This window comes from Rhinolophus ferrumequinum, chromosome 14 (genome assembly GCF_004115265.2).
Source record: "Rhinolophus ferrumequinum isolate MPI-CBG mRhiFer1 chromosome 14, mRhiFer1_v1.p, whole genome shotgun sequence".
Taxonomy (NCBI): domain Eukaryota; kingdom Metazoa; phylum Chordata; class Mammalia; order Chiroptera; family Rhinolophidae; genus Rhinolophus; species Rhinolophus ferrumequinum.
This window is the reverse complement of record NC_046297.1, coordinates 35,757,946-35,775,193: the sequence shown is the minus strand read 5'-3', so window position 1 is coordinate 35,775,193 and position 17,248 is coordinate 35,757,946. Positions and strand designations below refer to the sequence as shown.

General features: G+C 31.5%; 2 protein-coding genes and 1 non-coding gene across 8 annotated transcripts in view; 2 read left to right on the top strand and 1 right to left on the bottom strand.

Moving 5' to 3' along the window:
* Positions 1-17,248, top strand: part of RAD54B (RAD54 homolog B) — a 122,427-nt gene that overhangs the window by 45,459 nt on the left and 59,720 nt on the right. Inside the window, exons 1-2 of one of the 6 annotated variants that reach the window (XM_033126496.1) lie at positions 2,379-2,465; positions 6,928-6,973. The exons of the other annotated variants lie outside the window; for them this stretch is intronic. The gene's annotated coding sequence lies outside the window, so the exon portion shown is untranslated. Of the gene's footprint in view, positions 1-2,378; positions 2,466-6,927; positions 6,974-17,248 lie in introns of those variants that run through there. 6 annotated transcript variants of the gene reach the window in all.
* FSBP (fibrinogen silencer binding protein) lies at positions 2,007-7,764 on the top strand. Its single transcript, XM_033126498.1, has 2 exons — positions 2,007-2,465; positions 6,928-7,764. Exons 1-2 carry the CDS (start codon positions 2,092-2,094, stop codon positions 7,451-7,453), a joined length of 900 nt encoding a protein of 299 aa, XP_032982389.1. The 5' UTR covers positions 2,007-2,091; the 3' UTR covers positions 7,454-7,764.
* LOC117034224 (U6 spliceosomal RNA) lies at positions 5,667-5,768 on the bottom strand. The gene has a single exon (XR_004425040.1). It is a non-coding gene; the product is annotated as a U6 spliceosomal RNA (small nuclear RNA).

The following is a 17,248-nucleotide window of genomic DNA, read 5'->3' as shown; positions in this document are numbered from 1 at the left end:
ATGAACATTCTTCTTTCTAGTCATGTAATCATTCCTCTTTCCTTTCTAATAAATACCCCTTGCCTTCACCTCCCAATCCGAAGGTTTCTGTCTGAATCACTGCTTCCTGACTAGCTATTATTTTGGATCTCAAATAAACACTTGTTGCTTCTCACTTTGGTTATTTATTTTTAGTTTAACAGTTTTAGAAAGTTTCACACATGTAAGTAAAATATTACTGGATGCTCCCAGATCGACATCCAAAAGAGCATTTTACACTCCCTTCAATAGTACAGAAGAGTGCTCTTTGCTCTGCCCCCTTATTCACTCTTGACATTTTCAGTCTTCAAGAATTTTTCCAATCTTATAGATGAAAATCATTTTTAGTATACATTTCCATGATAATTAGTGAGAATGAATGATTTTTATATCTTTACTAATATTTCATTTCTTAACACAATAACTGTATTTCTTCCAAAAATAACAAAATATTACTTGCAGACAGTATATATATCCTGTGTTCTTGCTTTTCTTTGAGTACCCGCGGTTAGATTGCTGGGGCTGGTCAAATTTCAATTTGCATCTCTATGGATAAGAATTATTTGCATTATTATTTTCTACAATTTACTGAGCAATGAAACCGCCCAAAGACAATGAAAAGTTAGGACTACTAATAATGAAAAAACCCAGTAGGTTATGCCAGAGAACACCTAGCATTCCACAGAACACCCAGTAAGCAATCTCACTTTTTTTCCCTGACAGATACACATTTAAAGCTTCTAGCACATTGTCTGACTCATAGTGAGAACTCAGTAAGTTTAATTTGTTTCTCTTCCATGGAAAGAATGAAAAACAAGGTAATTGAAAATTTATGGCATTTCTGTAGAACTAGTTTCCTGGATAGGGGCTGTTATCTAGATTGACCTTTGTTTTCCTTGGGCCTTCTACAGTGCTTGGGAGCATTTGTAATGGGTGTTCAGTAATTGGTTGAATGGAACTGTGTTCAACTATGTTCTAATTCATTCTCCTATCTGGAGAAACATGTATATCAGGAAAAAATAGGCTTATTTTGCTTGCATTGTTATTTATCATATTTTCAGACAGGGATTAGAAAATAGATTCTAATCATGCAAACTGGTGACCTTGCAAATGGCTAGACTAGCTGTTTCCTTTCATAGTCCAAATTGTGTGAGTATAGCTAAATAAAAATCCCACTCTGTAGTAATAGCAAATGTGATTTTGTTGTGTTCAGTCTTAAGGCATGATTATGCTGTTCTAGCTGTGAACGGTGATTTTTACACATTGATAAAGCAGCCTAGCATATTCACATACGTTATAGCTAGAATAATCAATCTAGCTAAACATAATTTTTATCTGCTGTTTAGATGCAGTGTTCGACAAAAATTTTTTCTTAAGTAACTGAAAAAAATATGCAGTGGCTACTGTAGACTGTAAAATGGAGAAGCTTAGCTTGACTGTGGAGTCTGAGCCTGGGTGTAACCTAACTAGCTAGAGGATGTGCAATTTTTGATTGACAGCAGGACCAGCATTATGCAGATTTTGTAAGAGAACAGCTCAGAAACAGTGATTAGGGGCTCAGTTTGGAATCACTACAGTCAGCACTCATATCTTTAGTTTTCATTTTTCTGTCTACAGGATTTGTAAACAAATAGCACCAAAACAGTTCCTCTTTTGTTTTTATTAAAGTGATACTGCAGTGCAGTTTCAATCTATCAGCTAGGCATACTTGTGTGCAAATTTAATATTCATACCAAATTAGCTAATTTTTAGCTGTGTTCCATACTTATGTCTAGACCTTTGTGTATTAAATTCTATCTTGAGGTTTTCTCTTTATACACAAGTGTGTTTTGCTTGTGCCTTCCTGTCTTCTTCAAAGAGAGGCTTTATGTAGGTCAGGCTTGGCTTAAGCAGATTTCCTGAACCTGCGTCAGTTTAAGCTGGAGGAATTTTAATAAACCCTCCCCTGTAGGCGTGGGCCTAAATGAGGCTAGCCTAGTTAAGCCTGATCTTTTTTTGTTTGTGAAAAGAGCTGAGCAGAGCTGAAGGCTGCCTGGTGGTTTCAGAAACTGCCTACTTAATTTCAAAAGAACAATGGTAGGAAAGGCTAGATCTTCCAATTTTACCTTATCTGAAAAGCTTGATTTGCTAAAGCTTGTGAAGCCATATGTGAAAATTCTTGAAGAACACACTAATAAACATTCAGTAATAGTGGAAAAGAATAGATGTTGGGATATCATAGCAGTTAACTATAATGCAATTGGAGTAGACCGCCCTCCTCGAACAGCTCAGGGCCTGCGCACCCTTTACAAAAGGCTCAAAGAATATGCCAAACAAGAGCTATTGCAGCAAAAAGAGACCCAGTCAGATTTAAAAAGCAATATTTCTGAGCCAACCAAGAAAGTTATGGAGATGATTCCCCAGATTTCCAGTTTTTGCCTGGTAAGAGACAGGAACCACACACAAAGGTAAGCTTTATTTTATTTTGTTTTTGAAAATTATGGCGCCTCCTATCTATTGGGCTCTGGCTTAGTTGTGATAGAGATATGCATAGTAAGCATCTCCACGATGGGAGCAATGAATAGTGTCTTTGTTTTGCATTCTTAAAAAAGAAAAGTGAGGCTATAAGGAATTTTTCTGCTGCATTTCATTTAAGCCACTTTTTGTTTTCCCTTTCCCCTTCCCTCCCTCTGTAGTTTCTAAAAAGTAAAGGTTAGGGAGGAAAAAATGGGATGAAATTTGTGAGATCACCTCATAAACTTTTTAAGCTTTAAAATTAATTATCTGAGAGATACCTTTTTCTTATTTCATTTAAGATTATATTGTAATTTTCAATTTTATATAAACTTAATTTCAGGAGAAATGGAATCTTTGCTTTTTTATGAAATTGTCAATCTGTCTATACTTTTTGAATATTCATTGAGCTAAAAAACTAAAATCAATAATTAAGTAAACTTAGTAATGGTATTGTATACATTAAGACAGTTTAAAATATTTTTCTTGTATTTAAAATAAAAAAGACATAAGGAAAGGAGTTAATGCCTAGTTAGGGATTTATATTACTGAATAAAATTCAAAGCTTTTGTGTTTTTATTTATTAATGGTCTAGTTTCACTTTGATCTTGGGTCATATAGAAAAGGGTAAGCTTTCTCATATCCTTTTGCAGGATATCGACTATAAATTTCAATATACTAATAAGAACAATTGGGTACTTAAAGGGTTAGAAGCAGTCTTTTTGGTTAAATTTATGCTCTACGTAACTACTGGCCTGGGAATCTTCAAAACTATTATCTAACTAATTCAAATTTTACCCCCTGGCAAAAGATAAAAATGGCAGCTATATTCTTTTGAACCACTTAGGATAATTTAAACAAATTGTAAACTTCTTGTTGATTGAGAGACCTTTCAAACAAAGCTTTACAATGTGCTCTCCTATTGGTGGAAGAAAAATCATTATATAAGCAAAATTATTGATTACCTGTGAAATCTTTTTGAAGTTAGGGAGAAACAGGGGAGTAAAACTTTTTAGCCAAGCATATTTGTTATTTTGATTATTTACTAGGATAATATTTTGAGCCCAGCTTCTTTCCATATACTGCTTATTTCTGGTTGATAGCATAGTAAAAAAATAGAACCAGTGGGAATCTGGGACATGGATATACAGTGTATTAAATCATGGGGTCACTGCTTAAAATATGCACTGCGATGACAAATGATTAAATCCTAATATGCTGGATGTCCAAAAAACTCCACAGTAAGACTGTTTTATACTGTGCTACTTATTTAAAAAATGTCACCCAGAGAAAAAAGTGGCTTTTGCATTACAGATATAAAACTATCTTTTGGGTATTAAGTATAGGCTTTTATAATTTGAAAACTACATATAGAAACTGTAGCTTTAGTTACTTGCATATTTTAAAAATACAGTGAGTATAGAAAAGAAATAATACACAAGTGTCTGTTTATATTTTGACCATTTTGTGTGTATATATGGGTCTGTGTCACATATACTTGCTAATGTGAAGAACAAAATAGTTTTATAAGAATGAAGTGTATATATCCATTCTGTATTTTACGTGTAGCAGAATTATCTTTCACACACCCATATGCACACAATCTTTTGGGACAACAACATTTCTCTGAGTTAATTGATTTACACATTTTTGTAACTACTGTTTAAACAATAACAATTTTTCTGATTTTAAAAGGAAGCATATTAGAAATAAACCCTTTAAATGCTTATGTTAGTTCTATACTGAAATTCTCTATATTAGCATTTCCATTTAATATATTTATATATTTAATGTGATTATACTTATTTGATTGACATCATCTTGAGTCTTCATAATTATCTCAGAAGTTCATATTCTATAATCTTAATTATGCTTCTATATAAATGTGCCTGTTAATCTCACTAAACCCTCCATTTCTTATCAAGAAAAATTGTACTGCTTATTTAACATTTGAAAATAAATACCTAATTGTAAAGCTATCTCTATAGCACACTCATTTATGTTATTTTCTCTCTAATACCAAATTACATTTTTTGTAACCTATTTGATCCTCAGAATTCATTATTTATAAATTTTAGAAGTCGTGTTTATCATTTTTTGTGGCTTTCTCTAAAACATTTTTTACATAATGACCTTACTTTTAATGTTTCAACTAAAATGGAATGTACTATTCCAAATATAAGGCATATTTTTAATTTACATGGGAGTATAATGTCTTTGTCTAATTGTATTATACTCTGTTATACATACTAATTTGGAGTAGTAATAAGATTTTTAAAAACTTAATTTTCTTCTGTAGTTTTAATCTTTTCCCATTCAAGGTTTTAGAGATGTTAATAAAAGCAAACTTACTAACTTGAATTACATATTCTATTGTTTTGCTTTGCTTTTGAAAATCATAACATGAGAAAAAAAAGACAAGAATGAAAATGAATGAATTTATGTAATCAACAAATAGATTTTTTATAACATACTTTATATGTTTCTATTTTATTTGTATGTCTTAGACAAATATCTGATATTTTTGGCAGTTTGATACCATTAGTAAGTGACATATGGGGAGTTTTAATTTTTTCTCTTGTGTTTTACTTGAACTTGTTCCAGCATTTTAATCATCCATGTAGAATATATTCTTAACTATGTTATTTATCATTTGTAAAATGTTCTCTAAATAATGTTAAGTATAGCATTTTCCCATTAATGTTCCAATAATTTCTTTCCCCTCTATAACTTACTTTTAAGTTAGGCCTAACTAAAAATTTTTAAAAAGCCACAAGAAACAAAATTATATATTCTTCACAGCTTCATATTATACATGAAATTATTTTTTTAAAAAATAGTGGAATTTTAAGGTACATTGTGTTTGTCTTAATAAATGTTATGTCAGTTTTTTTTTTTTTAAATTTTAAAAAGCTTTTTATTTCCTTTACTATTACTGTTTTACCATACAAATATCACCTTGTGAATACACAGAAAACCCCTATGGAAGATAATTCTGCTACACGTAAAGTACAGAATGGATATATATACTTCTTCATTCTTAGAAAACTGTTTTGTTCTTCATATTGGCAAGTATAAAATAGAATACTTCCCCAAACATACTTAGGTTAGGAGTAAAACTTAGATTTACATGTAGTTTCTGCATAATATATTTTAAAAATATGGAACACTTCATGAATTTGCGTGTCATCCTTGCAGAGGGGCCATGCTAATCTCTGTATCCTTCCAGTTTTAGTATATGTGCTGTCGAAAAACACTGTCAAAGTTTAAATTATGCTAAAACTGTAGATGCCTCTAATAGGAATGTATATTTTATGGAAATTACATGTAAATTTAATAAACTTTCACTATATTGTATATAGGCCATTAAAAAACATTGCATTAAAATAACATTTCATTTATTTAATCAATTAACATATGATTAACACCTACTAGGTTCCAAGTATGGTCTTATGCTAGGTGTTGGAGATACAGTGGTGGATATAAACCCTTAGCCTGTGAACTTTACCTGACCAATCGTTGAGAGACTGAAAGAGCAACTGAGTCATGTGATTTAGGATAGTTAAGACTAAACACCATTGCATCTGAAATTGATAGTTAGGATAAGGGCATACTGAAAGCCTTATAAAATCTTGATTTTTTTTTTTTGACAAATATGGAAATTATTACTTCTCATATCACGTTTCCCTGAAAATAAGATCTAGCCCGGACCATCAGCTCTAATGTGTCTTTTGGAACAAAAATTAATATAAGATTTTTTATTATTACATTTTATTATTATTATATTAACTTATAACATAACATTATGTTATATTACATTATATTATATTATATTATATTATACTTATTATATTATATCGGGTCTTATATTAATTTGTGGTCCAAAAGACGCATTAAAGCTGATGGTCCGACTAAGTCTTATTTTCGGGGAAACACGGTAGATGGCCTTCCACAATGCTCCTAGACATGTTGGACCTTGGTGATTTGTAGATCAGTCCAAGAGAGCAGAAATAGATTGAGGGCCAAGGTATGGGGATAGCAAGGCCCAGAATGCATTGAATGTCCTTCTATACCATTAAAGAGTGTCATGCTTGTAGGAACAATTGGTGTCTCTTTGAGAGCATTTAAAATGGCTTTTCTTTTTTATTTACCTCATTGACATTGTATAGTAGTTGTAATTTCACGTTTTTTTAAGAGCCTGATTTTAAAGTTAAGGATGGGAGAGAGCTATATGTATACATTATTATAATCCTAAACTTAAGGCACTTTTGTTATTCCAAGAATTAAAAATATTTTTGTTTCATAATTTTCTTTATAGCTTCATAATTTAATGTATATTAAACATGAAATTATGGTATAAAAATAGTCTTATCATCATTTGATTTATATTTTATAATGCTTTTTTATGTGCTGTAGTGCAAACTTGGATGAGGATGCACAGGCTGGTACCAGTTCACTACAGGTAATGTTGGATCACCATCCAGTTGCTATTACAGTAGAGGTGAAGCAAGAAGAAGACGTTAAGCCCCCTCCTCCACTGGTTTTAAATTCTCAACAGAGTTATACTTTAGAGCAAAGAGAAGAACACGATTTAGTACATGTTATGGAAAGATCTGTGTCGCCATCACTTTCCTCTGTTGATATGAGAATGACATCGTCTCCATCATCTATTCCAAGGAGAGATGATTTTTTTCATCATGAGAGTGAAGGACACGTTAGGTCACGATTAGGGTATGATCCTCAGATTCTGCAAATGCTGAAAGAGGAGCATCAGATAATTTTAGAAAATCAAAAAAATTTTGGATTATATGTTCAGGAGAAGAGGGATGGATTGAAAAGAAGGCAGCAGCTAGAAGAAGAGCTGCTAAGAGCAAAAATTGAAGTGGAGAAGTTGAAAGCAATTCGCTTACGGCATGATCTACCTGAATATAATAGTCTCTAAGATTTTTTTTTAGTCTTGCAATTTGATCATTTTAATTTTGGCCAAATTACTTTCATTTGAGAATATCCTAAAGCAGAATACATATTCTTAAAAATGTTGTTAATATCTATTATGAAAACAGTCTTTCTTGACATTAATTTCTAATTTTTAAATTTTCTTTTGTGATACATTAAAACGTATTGATTAGCTGGCATGGTTATATTTTTTGTCTCCCCTTAATTTTTTCCTAAGAAGTTTAATTGTTGGCCTTACAAAAGATGTTTCATTTTGAATAAAATATAACATACATAAATGTATACAAACATACATATTCTTCAACATATTGTGTTGAAGTTCTGAGTCTTCAACATTTTACAGTAGAGCTTTGAAAGCTGTAATTCAGGGTTTCTAAGTCAGTCTAATTTAGGAGGAATACTAGCCTAATAACAGAAGCTTGTCTATGTGACATTGATTTTTTGGCTTTCTTTTTTTGAAGGAGTAAGTCCCATAGTTTTAGAGATAGAAGGTATTTGGAAATCATTTTTTCCCACCTCTTCAATTTAGAAGGTAATGAACCTGATGTCCAGGAAGAACTCAATGACTTACTTGATGTAACAAAGCTATTTATGGCAGAGCAAAGACCAGCACTGAGTTTTTGTTTCTGTTATTTTTCCCTCAGCTATTCTGTAGAAGTAAAAAATCCACTACAATCCTCCATATTAAAAAATTGGCAGTATTTATTTCATTAAAATTGTTTTAAAGATTGGGAGGTTATGAAATCAGGGGAATTGTATCAGTTACCCTCATCCTCCCATCCTTTTTTTGTCCAGCAAAATAAGATACTCTTTTGGAGCTATTACTGTATTTTGCCGTGTATAATGTGCACTTTTTTGCCCAAATTTGTGAGGGAAAAATAAGGATGTGCATTATATATGCGTAGTACTAATTCCATATCTATATAAATGTTTTCAATTCTTTTATTTATGCCTATGAGTTAAAAATGTAACGCTAGAAATCAAAAACAATATCTGTATACAAAATAATACCCTGGAATATTAAAATCGGTTTTGTTGAACTTAAGACAAACTTATAACAAGGAAGAGTTCTTGGCCTATGGTGCGTAAAGATTGTAAATTTGTTACCAGTACATAAAATTTCTTGTACCTTGTATATGTTCTTGTGTTTTGTAATTATTTGTTACATAAAATTTCTTGTACCATAATATGTTAAAAAATAAATGCTAAAATTCCTTTATAATACAAAAGTACATAAATATAAAAAAATAAAAATTTGAATTAAAAAAATTAAAGCAAAAGATATTTTCCCTGAAAGTTTGGGCCAAAAATGTTGGTGTGCATTATACACAGGAGCACATTATACGTGGCAAAATACATATATTTTGGCTATAAGATTTAATGTCTTAATTCATTTTTAATGTCTTATTCTGAAAAAGATTTCTTTCATAGTAAAAGTTTTAATGAATAAAATGAAAATTTTACATAGATTGAAAATAGCAAAAATACATTTATTAGTTGTGATATAATCTGTAATGTTTTTTGTAAATATTGCTATATAGTATTTGTGGAAATAAGTAAAACCTCAATTCTTAAAGCACACATTAAATTTAAGTTAAATCTTTAGTATGTATGTTACTTAGGATTTCTATTTTTGCATGGACTTTGTTGAGGAAGGATTTTTAAGCTAATCTTTAGAATTGGGTAGGTAGGATTTCAGTGGTATAGCGGAGAAAAAATGTTTAAGTCACAGTGAGCAGTATGAAAAAAGGCCAAGAGAATGGGGAAAAGTGGATCAGCGTGTACGTGCTAAGCCAGATGATTTTATGTGAGTGTAGAGGGTGAATTAGGACGGTGGTAACTTGGACTAGGACATCTTTCTTGATGGTGTTAGCTACTGTTTCGTTCCAGCAGAAATTTTACATGCAGGATTAAACCAGAAATCTGCATTTTATGTTAAATTTTCCAATTTTAAAATGTTTGCAAATAATTCTCATTCAGCCAGTGGGCTTCCTGTTTGTGGCCTTTGGCGTAGAACAATGGTTTACCAAGTATAGATCAGCAGTGTCAGCATCACTTGAGAACTTCTAAGAAATGTAAATCCATGCTTTTTGAATCAGAAACTCCGGAGGTGGAATCCAGCAATCTATTTTAACAAACCTTCTAGAGATTCTGATGCAAGTTAAAGTTTGAGAACCACTGGAATAGAGTATTTGGAACCTAGCTTGGTGCCTAAATCATACTAGATTCTCAAAAAATATTTGTTAAAAAGAGGAGTTGGGGGGCCGGCCCAGTGGCTCAGGCAGTTAGAGCTCCATGCTCCTAACTCCGAAAGCTGCCGGTTCGATTCCCACATAGGCCAGTGGGCTCTCAACCACAAGGTTGCCAGTTCAATTCCTCGAGTCCCGCAAGGGATGGTGGGCAGTGCCCCCTGCAACTAAGATTGAACACGGCACCTTGAGTTGAGCTGCCGCTGAGCTCCTGAATGGCTCAGTTGGTTGGAGTGTGTCTTCTCAACCACAATGTTGCCGGTTGGACTCCCGCAAGGGATGGTGGGCTGCGCCCCCTGCAACTAGTAACGGCAACTGGACCTGGAGCTGAACTGCGCCCTCCACAACTAAGACTGAAAGGACAACAACTTGACTTGGGCAAAAGTCCTGGAAGTACACACTGTTCCCCAATAAAAGTCCTGTTCCCCTTCCCCAATAAAATCTTAAAAAAAAACCACAAAACATCCTCAGTCAGTCTAGAAAATATTTAAAAAAAAAAAAAAAGAGGAGTGGGTGAAGGTGAAGATTGAGGGGGATATCGATTTGGAAGTTGGTTGGTGCCCGATTATAGATTACATTAAAAGCTGTTTTAAGGAATCAGACTTGAATGTGCGATGGGAAGACATTGAAGACTTTTGATGAGGGGGATATAAATTAGAGCTCCAAGATACTGTTGTAATAGCAGCTTTTAGGGGTTGGCATTGTAGTGAGAGGAAATTCAATTTGAAATTTAGGTTATGGCTGTAGACATAGAAATAATAAAAATAAAATGGACTCTCATGGTGTACTATTTTAGCTTGTTGATTGCTTAATTTCATTGACATTTTTTTTCTGCTATTAGGATTAAATATTTTATAAAAATGCCTTGACTCTAATATAATATGATATATCCTTTTGACAATTTCATCTTTAATCTGTGCTATGACTTTTCTTTGACTCTAATGAATCTTATAATTCTAATTTGAGGTAATGTTTTTACAATATAATTCTAGTAAATACATTCTTGCAATAGTCAGCATAAACTTTTTGAGATTATTGAAAACAAATTATATATATATATATATATATATATATATATATAATAAAATTCATGTTACAATCTCAGCATGATACTACTCAGAATTGATGATGAATGTTCAATTTGAATGTTGACTTAGTGCAGCTAGATCAGAGTTTTCCAAAGTATGTTCTGCGGAACTTTAATTCTGTGACATGTTTCTAGGAAAGAGTACTGTGCAACATTCATCATTTTTGGTAATTAGGTTCTAAAATCAGTGTGGATGGTAAAAATGTATATACAAAATTGCCCTTAAATTCTTTTGCTGCCCATAAAATAGTTGTAAACATAGTTTACTACAGTCAGATTTTTTCCTAGCATTGTTCAGTATTGTTTCTTTGGTTGTGTCAGGTGACAAATTCATTAGCATTTAGGAACTGAGTAGAATAAAAATATTTTTATTTTTATTGAGTAGAATATTGAGTAGAATATTTTTACATAGTTTTAAACACCAGAATCACACTCATTGCAGTGAGTTCACTATAGTAGTTTTTCTGAGTCATTCCTCTGTAATTTTAATTTGCAAAAATTTAAATGCTTATGATTCTGCTCCATTGTATGAACACCTCTCTACCCATGTAACTGTAATTAACATAGTATAGTTTCTGAAAATTCCTGTATAAAGAAAACTTATTTGACTGTTGAACTCTTTTTGGAGGTGTTTATCATCTTTTGGAGTATCTTAGGGAAATTCTGAGCTAACGCTTTTTTCTTTTTGATATTGTAACTATTGAGTTGACTATTTACCAATTTATGTTAGCAGTTTTTGCTGCATATAAGTTTTACTAAGGAGAATGTATAAGGGCAAAACTTTGTTAGTACCAGTGGAATACAACTGAAGCCACCAGACATTCTACATACCATAGAGAACTGTTTGGGGCCATGAGTTTACCTACAAAATATAATACTGGGAAAACCTAGGGAAGAATGATTTTATTTTTAACATGTAGAGTTGATTCTATAGAAATATTTTAAATTTGAAAAATATAGTTAAAATATAGTTAAAAACATAATTAAAAATAAAGTTAAAATATTATTTCATCCAATATATTAGTACTTTAAATAGTGGCTAGGTTTTTTTTGCCACCTTCCTATTTTTTTTTTTATCCATATGAATGGAACATTGTTATTTTTACAATTTACGATTTTCTACATTAGGTATGATTTATATTGGCACCCTGCAAAAGATAATGAAGCTCTTTAATTTCTAAAAATGCCAGCAGATATCTTAAAACATTCAAATCAAGTATTTTTATGTATAATGAGATGTCAACTTGGTGTTCTTTCGTTTTTGAAAGGTTGACTATCCTGTTGCATCTTTACTTATTTGAAATTGTTTAAAATATGCATTATTTTCCATGTGTCTTCTTTTAATGTCAAATTGTAAATAGACATGTTTAAATAATTTTGAGTGTGATAAAATGTATTTAGTATATACTGTAGATGATATGCTTAAATGTTTTGTTAATACAGGTTCTTTTAAATATAAGGTACTGATTTATGTACTTACTATGTGCCATAGGACAAAGAATTCAGTACTATTGAGGTACAATTTTATAATGAGGCATAAGTGAAATACATTTATTTACGTGATTGTGTTATAGTAGATCTCAAATGTACCATGTCTAAATATCATAGTATGTTTTTTCAAATGTTAAGATCCACAAATTCTCAAAATCAATTAAACATTTGATAGTAAATTTGATTGTAAGTGCTTAAAAATAATTAGATGAAATATAGTTGCAATATTTAACAAATACAAAAGAGTAAATTCTTAAATTAGACAACCTAATTAATCATTATGTTGTCTTTGAATATGATTTTGAAAATTGATTCAATATATTTTTATATGTCTTTAAATTGATTAAAACTAGTAGCTATAATTTAAATTTATTTTTAGTTTTCAATTGCTTTGTAAATAGTGGAAAGCAAAATAAATAAATAAAAATACCACCCAAGTCAGCCCAAACAGTTTAAACTAAAATAGCTATAGCATTAGACTTACTACACTTTGTTGGTAGATCTTTCGTGTTTTAAAATTATTTTACAGTAAACATTCATATGCCTAACACCCAAATTCTGTAATTAATGTTTTGTTTTGCTGTATTTGCTTTATCACATATTTACCCATCTATCCACCCATCAATTCATTTTTTAAAGAAAACTTATTTTAAAGCAAGTTGTAGAATTAGAATACTTCTTAAATACTTCAGCATGAGTACTGTGAACTGGAGTTCAATATTTATTTATGAATGTGTAGTTTTATGGAATATTTGCAAACCTTAATGCACAAATCTTCAGTGATGAGTCTTGACTGCACCTATGTAGCTTAAATACCTCTCACATTCAGAATATTATTGTTACTTTAGAAAGTTCTGTTCTACCCCTTCCTAATCAATCCTCTGGCACATTAATCAATCACTGTTCTAATTTTTAAAGATCATGAATAAGTTATGCCTGTCCTAGAACTTAAATAATTGGAATCGTATAACATGTACCCTTTGTTTCTGATTTCTTTCACCCATCTTGATATTTTTAATATTCACCCATCTTCTTGTCAGTAGTTCATTACTTTTTGTTGCTGAGTAGTATTCCATTGTACCACAGTTTGTTTATCCATAATCTTTTGACGGACTAATGGGCTATTTACAGATTTTGGCTATTATGTATAAAGATTCTATGAATATTCTTGTATAAATTTAAGGACATAATGCTGGATTAGGGAAGTTATATGGTTAACTTTTTAAAAAACTGCCAGATCTTTTCCCAAAGTGAATGTACTACTTAAACTTCCATTAGCAGTGTATGCTTTTTTTTTTTAATAAATCTTTTCATGTTCAATGATTGGAATGTCAAAATTGAAATTGATGAATAACTTTTATGAAATTTAAATGAATTTAAAATGTTGAGTGTATAGTTTAGATATCTGGGAATGTTGTAGTTTTGTTGATTTTTTTTTTTTTTTTGATTTTAGCACTTACTGCATATATGCTTTGACAAGAGGTATTGAGAAATAGGATAAAATGTATAGTTCCATCATGCTCATAAAATAGCATTTTGAAAATTACCTTAATGAAAAGAAGTATCATCTAGGTTAATTTTATATATAATGATACTTCTACTTAGTTGACATTCAGTCTCTCTTATTAGATAAAACTGGATGATTACCAGTTTAAAGGAATTTATATATTAATGTTTGTATGTATATTTTTTTGTCTAATAAAACTATATATTTCAAATCTGAAATTTATATTGCAGTTATGTGTTAATGCAGGTAGGTTTCGGTAATTTAAAAACTAAAGAAAAAAGTACGACCTGCAAGGGTATTTACATTCTTTATTGAATTTGATTGTATGAGACATTTTAAATTTTATATGCTCAATTGTACACAATGTGTGATTAGAATTTTTGAAAGGAAAGAGAGGCTATTAATATTAAAGACTTGGGTTTATGGAATGTATAAGGAAGTCATCCAACCCTAAAGTAACTTTCCTTATGAATCATTAAGATTATAATGTCCACTATCACTATTAAAATGACATTATTTCCCTCTTTTTTTTTTTTTTAAACTTTTCTTGTTTATTTAAGTGTGTTTTTCCAGGACCCATCAGCTCCAAGTCAAGTACTAGTTGTTTCAATCTAGTTGTGGACGGCGCAGCTCACAGTGGCCCATGTGGGGATCGAACCGGCAGCCTTGGTGTTAAGAGCACCGCGCTCTAACCAACTGAGCCACCGGCCGCCCCACCCTCTTCCTCTTTTATCAAAGCATGATTTTAAGTATCTTTACCTTGTGAATCTTGCTGATAGACATTCAAGTCTTTTGTTTATGTAGACTAGTTTTTGGTATTGATTTGAGAAGTACATTACAGCATCAAGGGGGAAATAGATCAGAACCAAGTTTAGAAATAAAAATTAGAGTGGAATTGTTAGGGGTGGTTAGTCTGAGATGTAGCAAATTAGTATTTTATGTATTATGAGGGTAGATACTCAAGATTTATGTTCAATACATGTTTAGTTTCCAGTTGTCTTTATTATCTTTTTGGAATTATTCACTCTCCCTTCCTTGGCCAAAGTCCTACATTTAAAATGGGAAAGGGACAAGAGTAAGATGATGATGATAGTAGGTAACATTTAGGAGTACTCACTATGGGAAGTACTGTCCTAAGCGTTTTACATACATACAAGTCTGTGAGGTAGTATTAGTATTACATTCATTTATAGATTCATAAACTGTCACAGATGGGTAAGTATGGAGTCCAGGGTCACATGGCTAGTAAGTGGCAAACTCAGGATTCAAACCCAGCCAGATTAGATCATGCTCTTATCCTCCTGCTGTTCTGCAAAAAAAAGGATATACTTAAGTCTGAGAATCTTATGGTATTTTAGTTAATTATAGGTAATTTCTGAATTCTCCGAATTTAATTATTGTTTTCCTATTCCTTTTTTTTTGACAGGGGAGGGTCTTAGACATAACAGTTCTCTTTTAGGCCCTGGGAATACAACAGGATATTTGAATCTAGAATGTTTTTCCGAGCCATTTAATGAAGACATTCTTTTTACTCCCACTTTACAGCAATCCTGAGGAATTACAGTTTTTTCTTGGATAATCTACTAAAAAACAGGAACAAATTTTGAAAATGAGGGAAGATATTATTGTCAGCCTTTCCATTCAGTACACAGTGACTGCTACTGGTAGAAATAATGCAAAAAGAAAACAAATTAAAATTGGCTAAAATTGCACACCACAAAATTTTTTAGAGTTCAAAAACTGATCAAAGTATCCTGTGTTTTTGTTAATAGTAAAAAACATCAACTTTATCTGGGAAAAAAAGTTGGTAAAATAATAGAAATAATACATAATAACCATCATTTTATCTAAAAACTGGTAAAATGTCTTGACTAAAAATCGATGGAGTGATACAATCTTGATAATATTAAGTATTCAAAATTTGACTTAGCAGAAGTGCATTTGATAGAAATGATGGTTATGAAAGAAAACTCGTGTTAGCAAAACTATAATCAGTAAAATGATACATAAAAAAAGTGACTGATATATCGATCTGTTGGGAAGATCCTACAATAGTACAGCAGTACAGATCAGAGATAATGATGCTTGGCTTCTGCTTAGGGTTGCAATAGCCTGAATCTTTTCAGGGACTGAAGTTCATTGAGCCATGCATTGTGAACACTGCTGATTTAAGCTGCATATGAATCTATCGTTTTCTCAGAAAAAGAAGAAAAATCTTTGGAAGTTTTGAGCATAATTTATTGTTTGAAGATCGTCAAGACTCAACTTTCTAAATGCACGAATGACAAAGATATGAATTACTTGAATTCTAGTAGTCACTAGAATTGGCTTAAAGATGTGCAAGTTTTATTTTTTTCTGTGTGTGTGGATTTACATTTTCTTTTCTGTTTGGTAATTACCTTCCAGTACAGTGCTGGTTATAGTACGTGTATGTTTAACTTTTTAAGAGTCTGCCAAGCTGTTTTCTCAGGTAGTTGTACTACTTTACATTCCTTCCAGTAGGTATGGTATTTCCAGTTTTTTTACATCTTTGTTGACACTTGGTATGGCCAGTTTTGTTGCTTTTAGTCAGTCTAGTGGGCGTATGTATTTTTTTTTTAGCATCTTTATTGAGATATAATTCATATGCCATGTAATTCTCCCATGTAAAGTGTACAATTCATAGTTTTTAGTATATTCACAATTATTTGCTGTCACTACAGACAATTTTAGAACATTTTCAACACTTCAGAAAAAAAAAAGACTACTTTTTAGTTTTTACACTTCAACTGCCTATCTCCTACTCCAATCCTCAACCCCCAGCCCTAAGCAACCACTAATCTACTTTCTTTTCTATAGATTTCCCTGTTCTGGACATTTCATATGAATGGAATCATATACTATCTGGTCTTTTGTGACTGGCTTCTTTTATTTAGCATGTTTTCAAGGTTCATCCATGTTGTAGCTTGTATCAGTGTTTTATTCCTTTTTATGACCAAATAATATTCCATTGTATGGCTGCACCACATTTAGTTTATCCATTTGTCCGTCGAATGGACATTTGGGATGTTTCTACCTTTGGGCTATTATGAATAATCCTGCTACAAACATTCATGTACAAGTTTTTGTGTGGAGATAATGTTTTTATTTCTCTTGGGTGTATATCTAGGAGTGGAATTAAGTAGTATGGTAACTACTTAATCATTTGAAGAATTGCAAGACTTTTTCATTTTCCATTTACAAATGTAGCTGTACATTTTACATTCCCACCAACAGTGGTTTGAGGGTTCTAATTTCTTCATATCCTTACCACACTTATTATAATCTGGCTTTTTGATTCTTATCATCCCAGTGGATGTAAAGTGTATCCTATTGTGTTTTTAATTTGTATTTCCAGATGACTAATAATGTTAAATATCTTTTTATGTTCTTATTTGCTGTTTGTATATATGCTTTCCTGAATAATCT

Coding starts and splice junctions, on each gene's coding strand:
- FSBP (XM_033126498.1), top strand. CDS start 2,092: ATGGTAGGAAAGGCTAGATCTTCCAATTTTACCTTATCTGAAAAGCTT. Junction 2,466..6,927: donor GACAGGAACCACACACAAAG/GTAAGCTTTATT, acceptor TATGTGCTGTAG/TGCAAACTTGGATGAGGATG.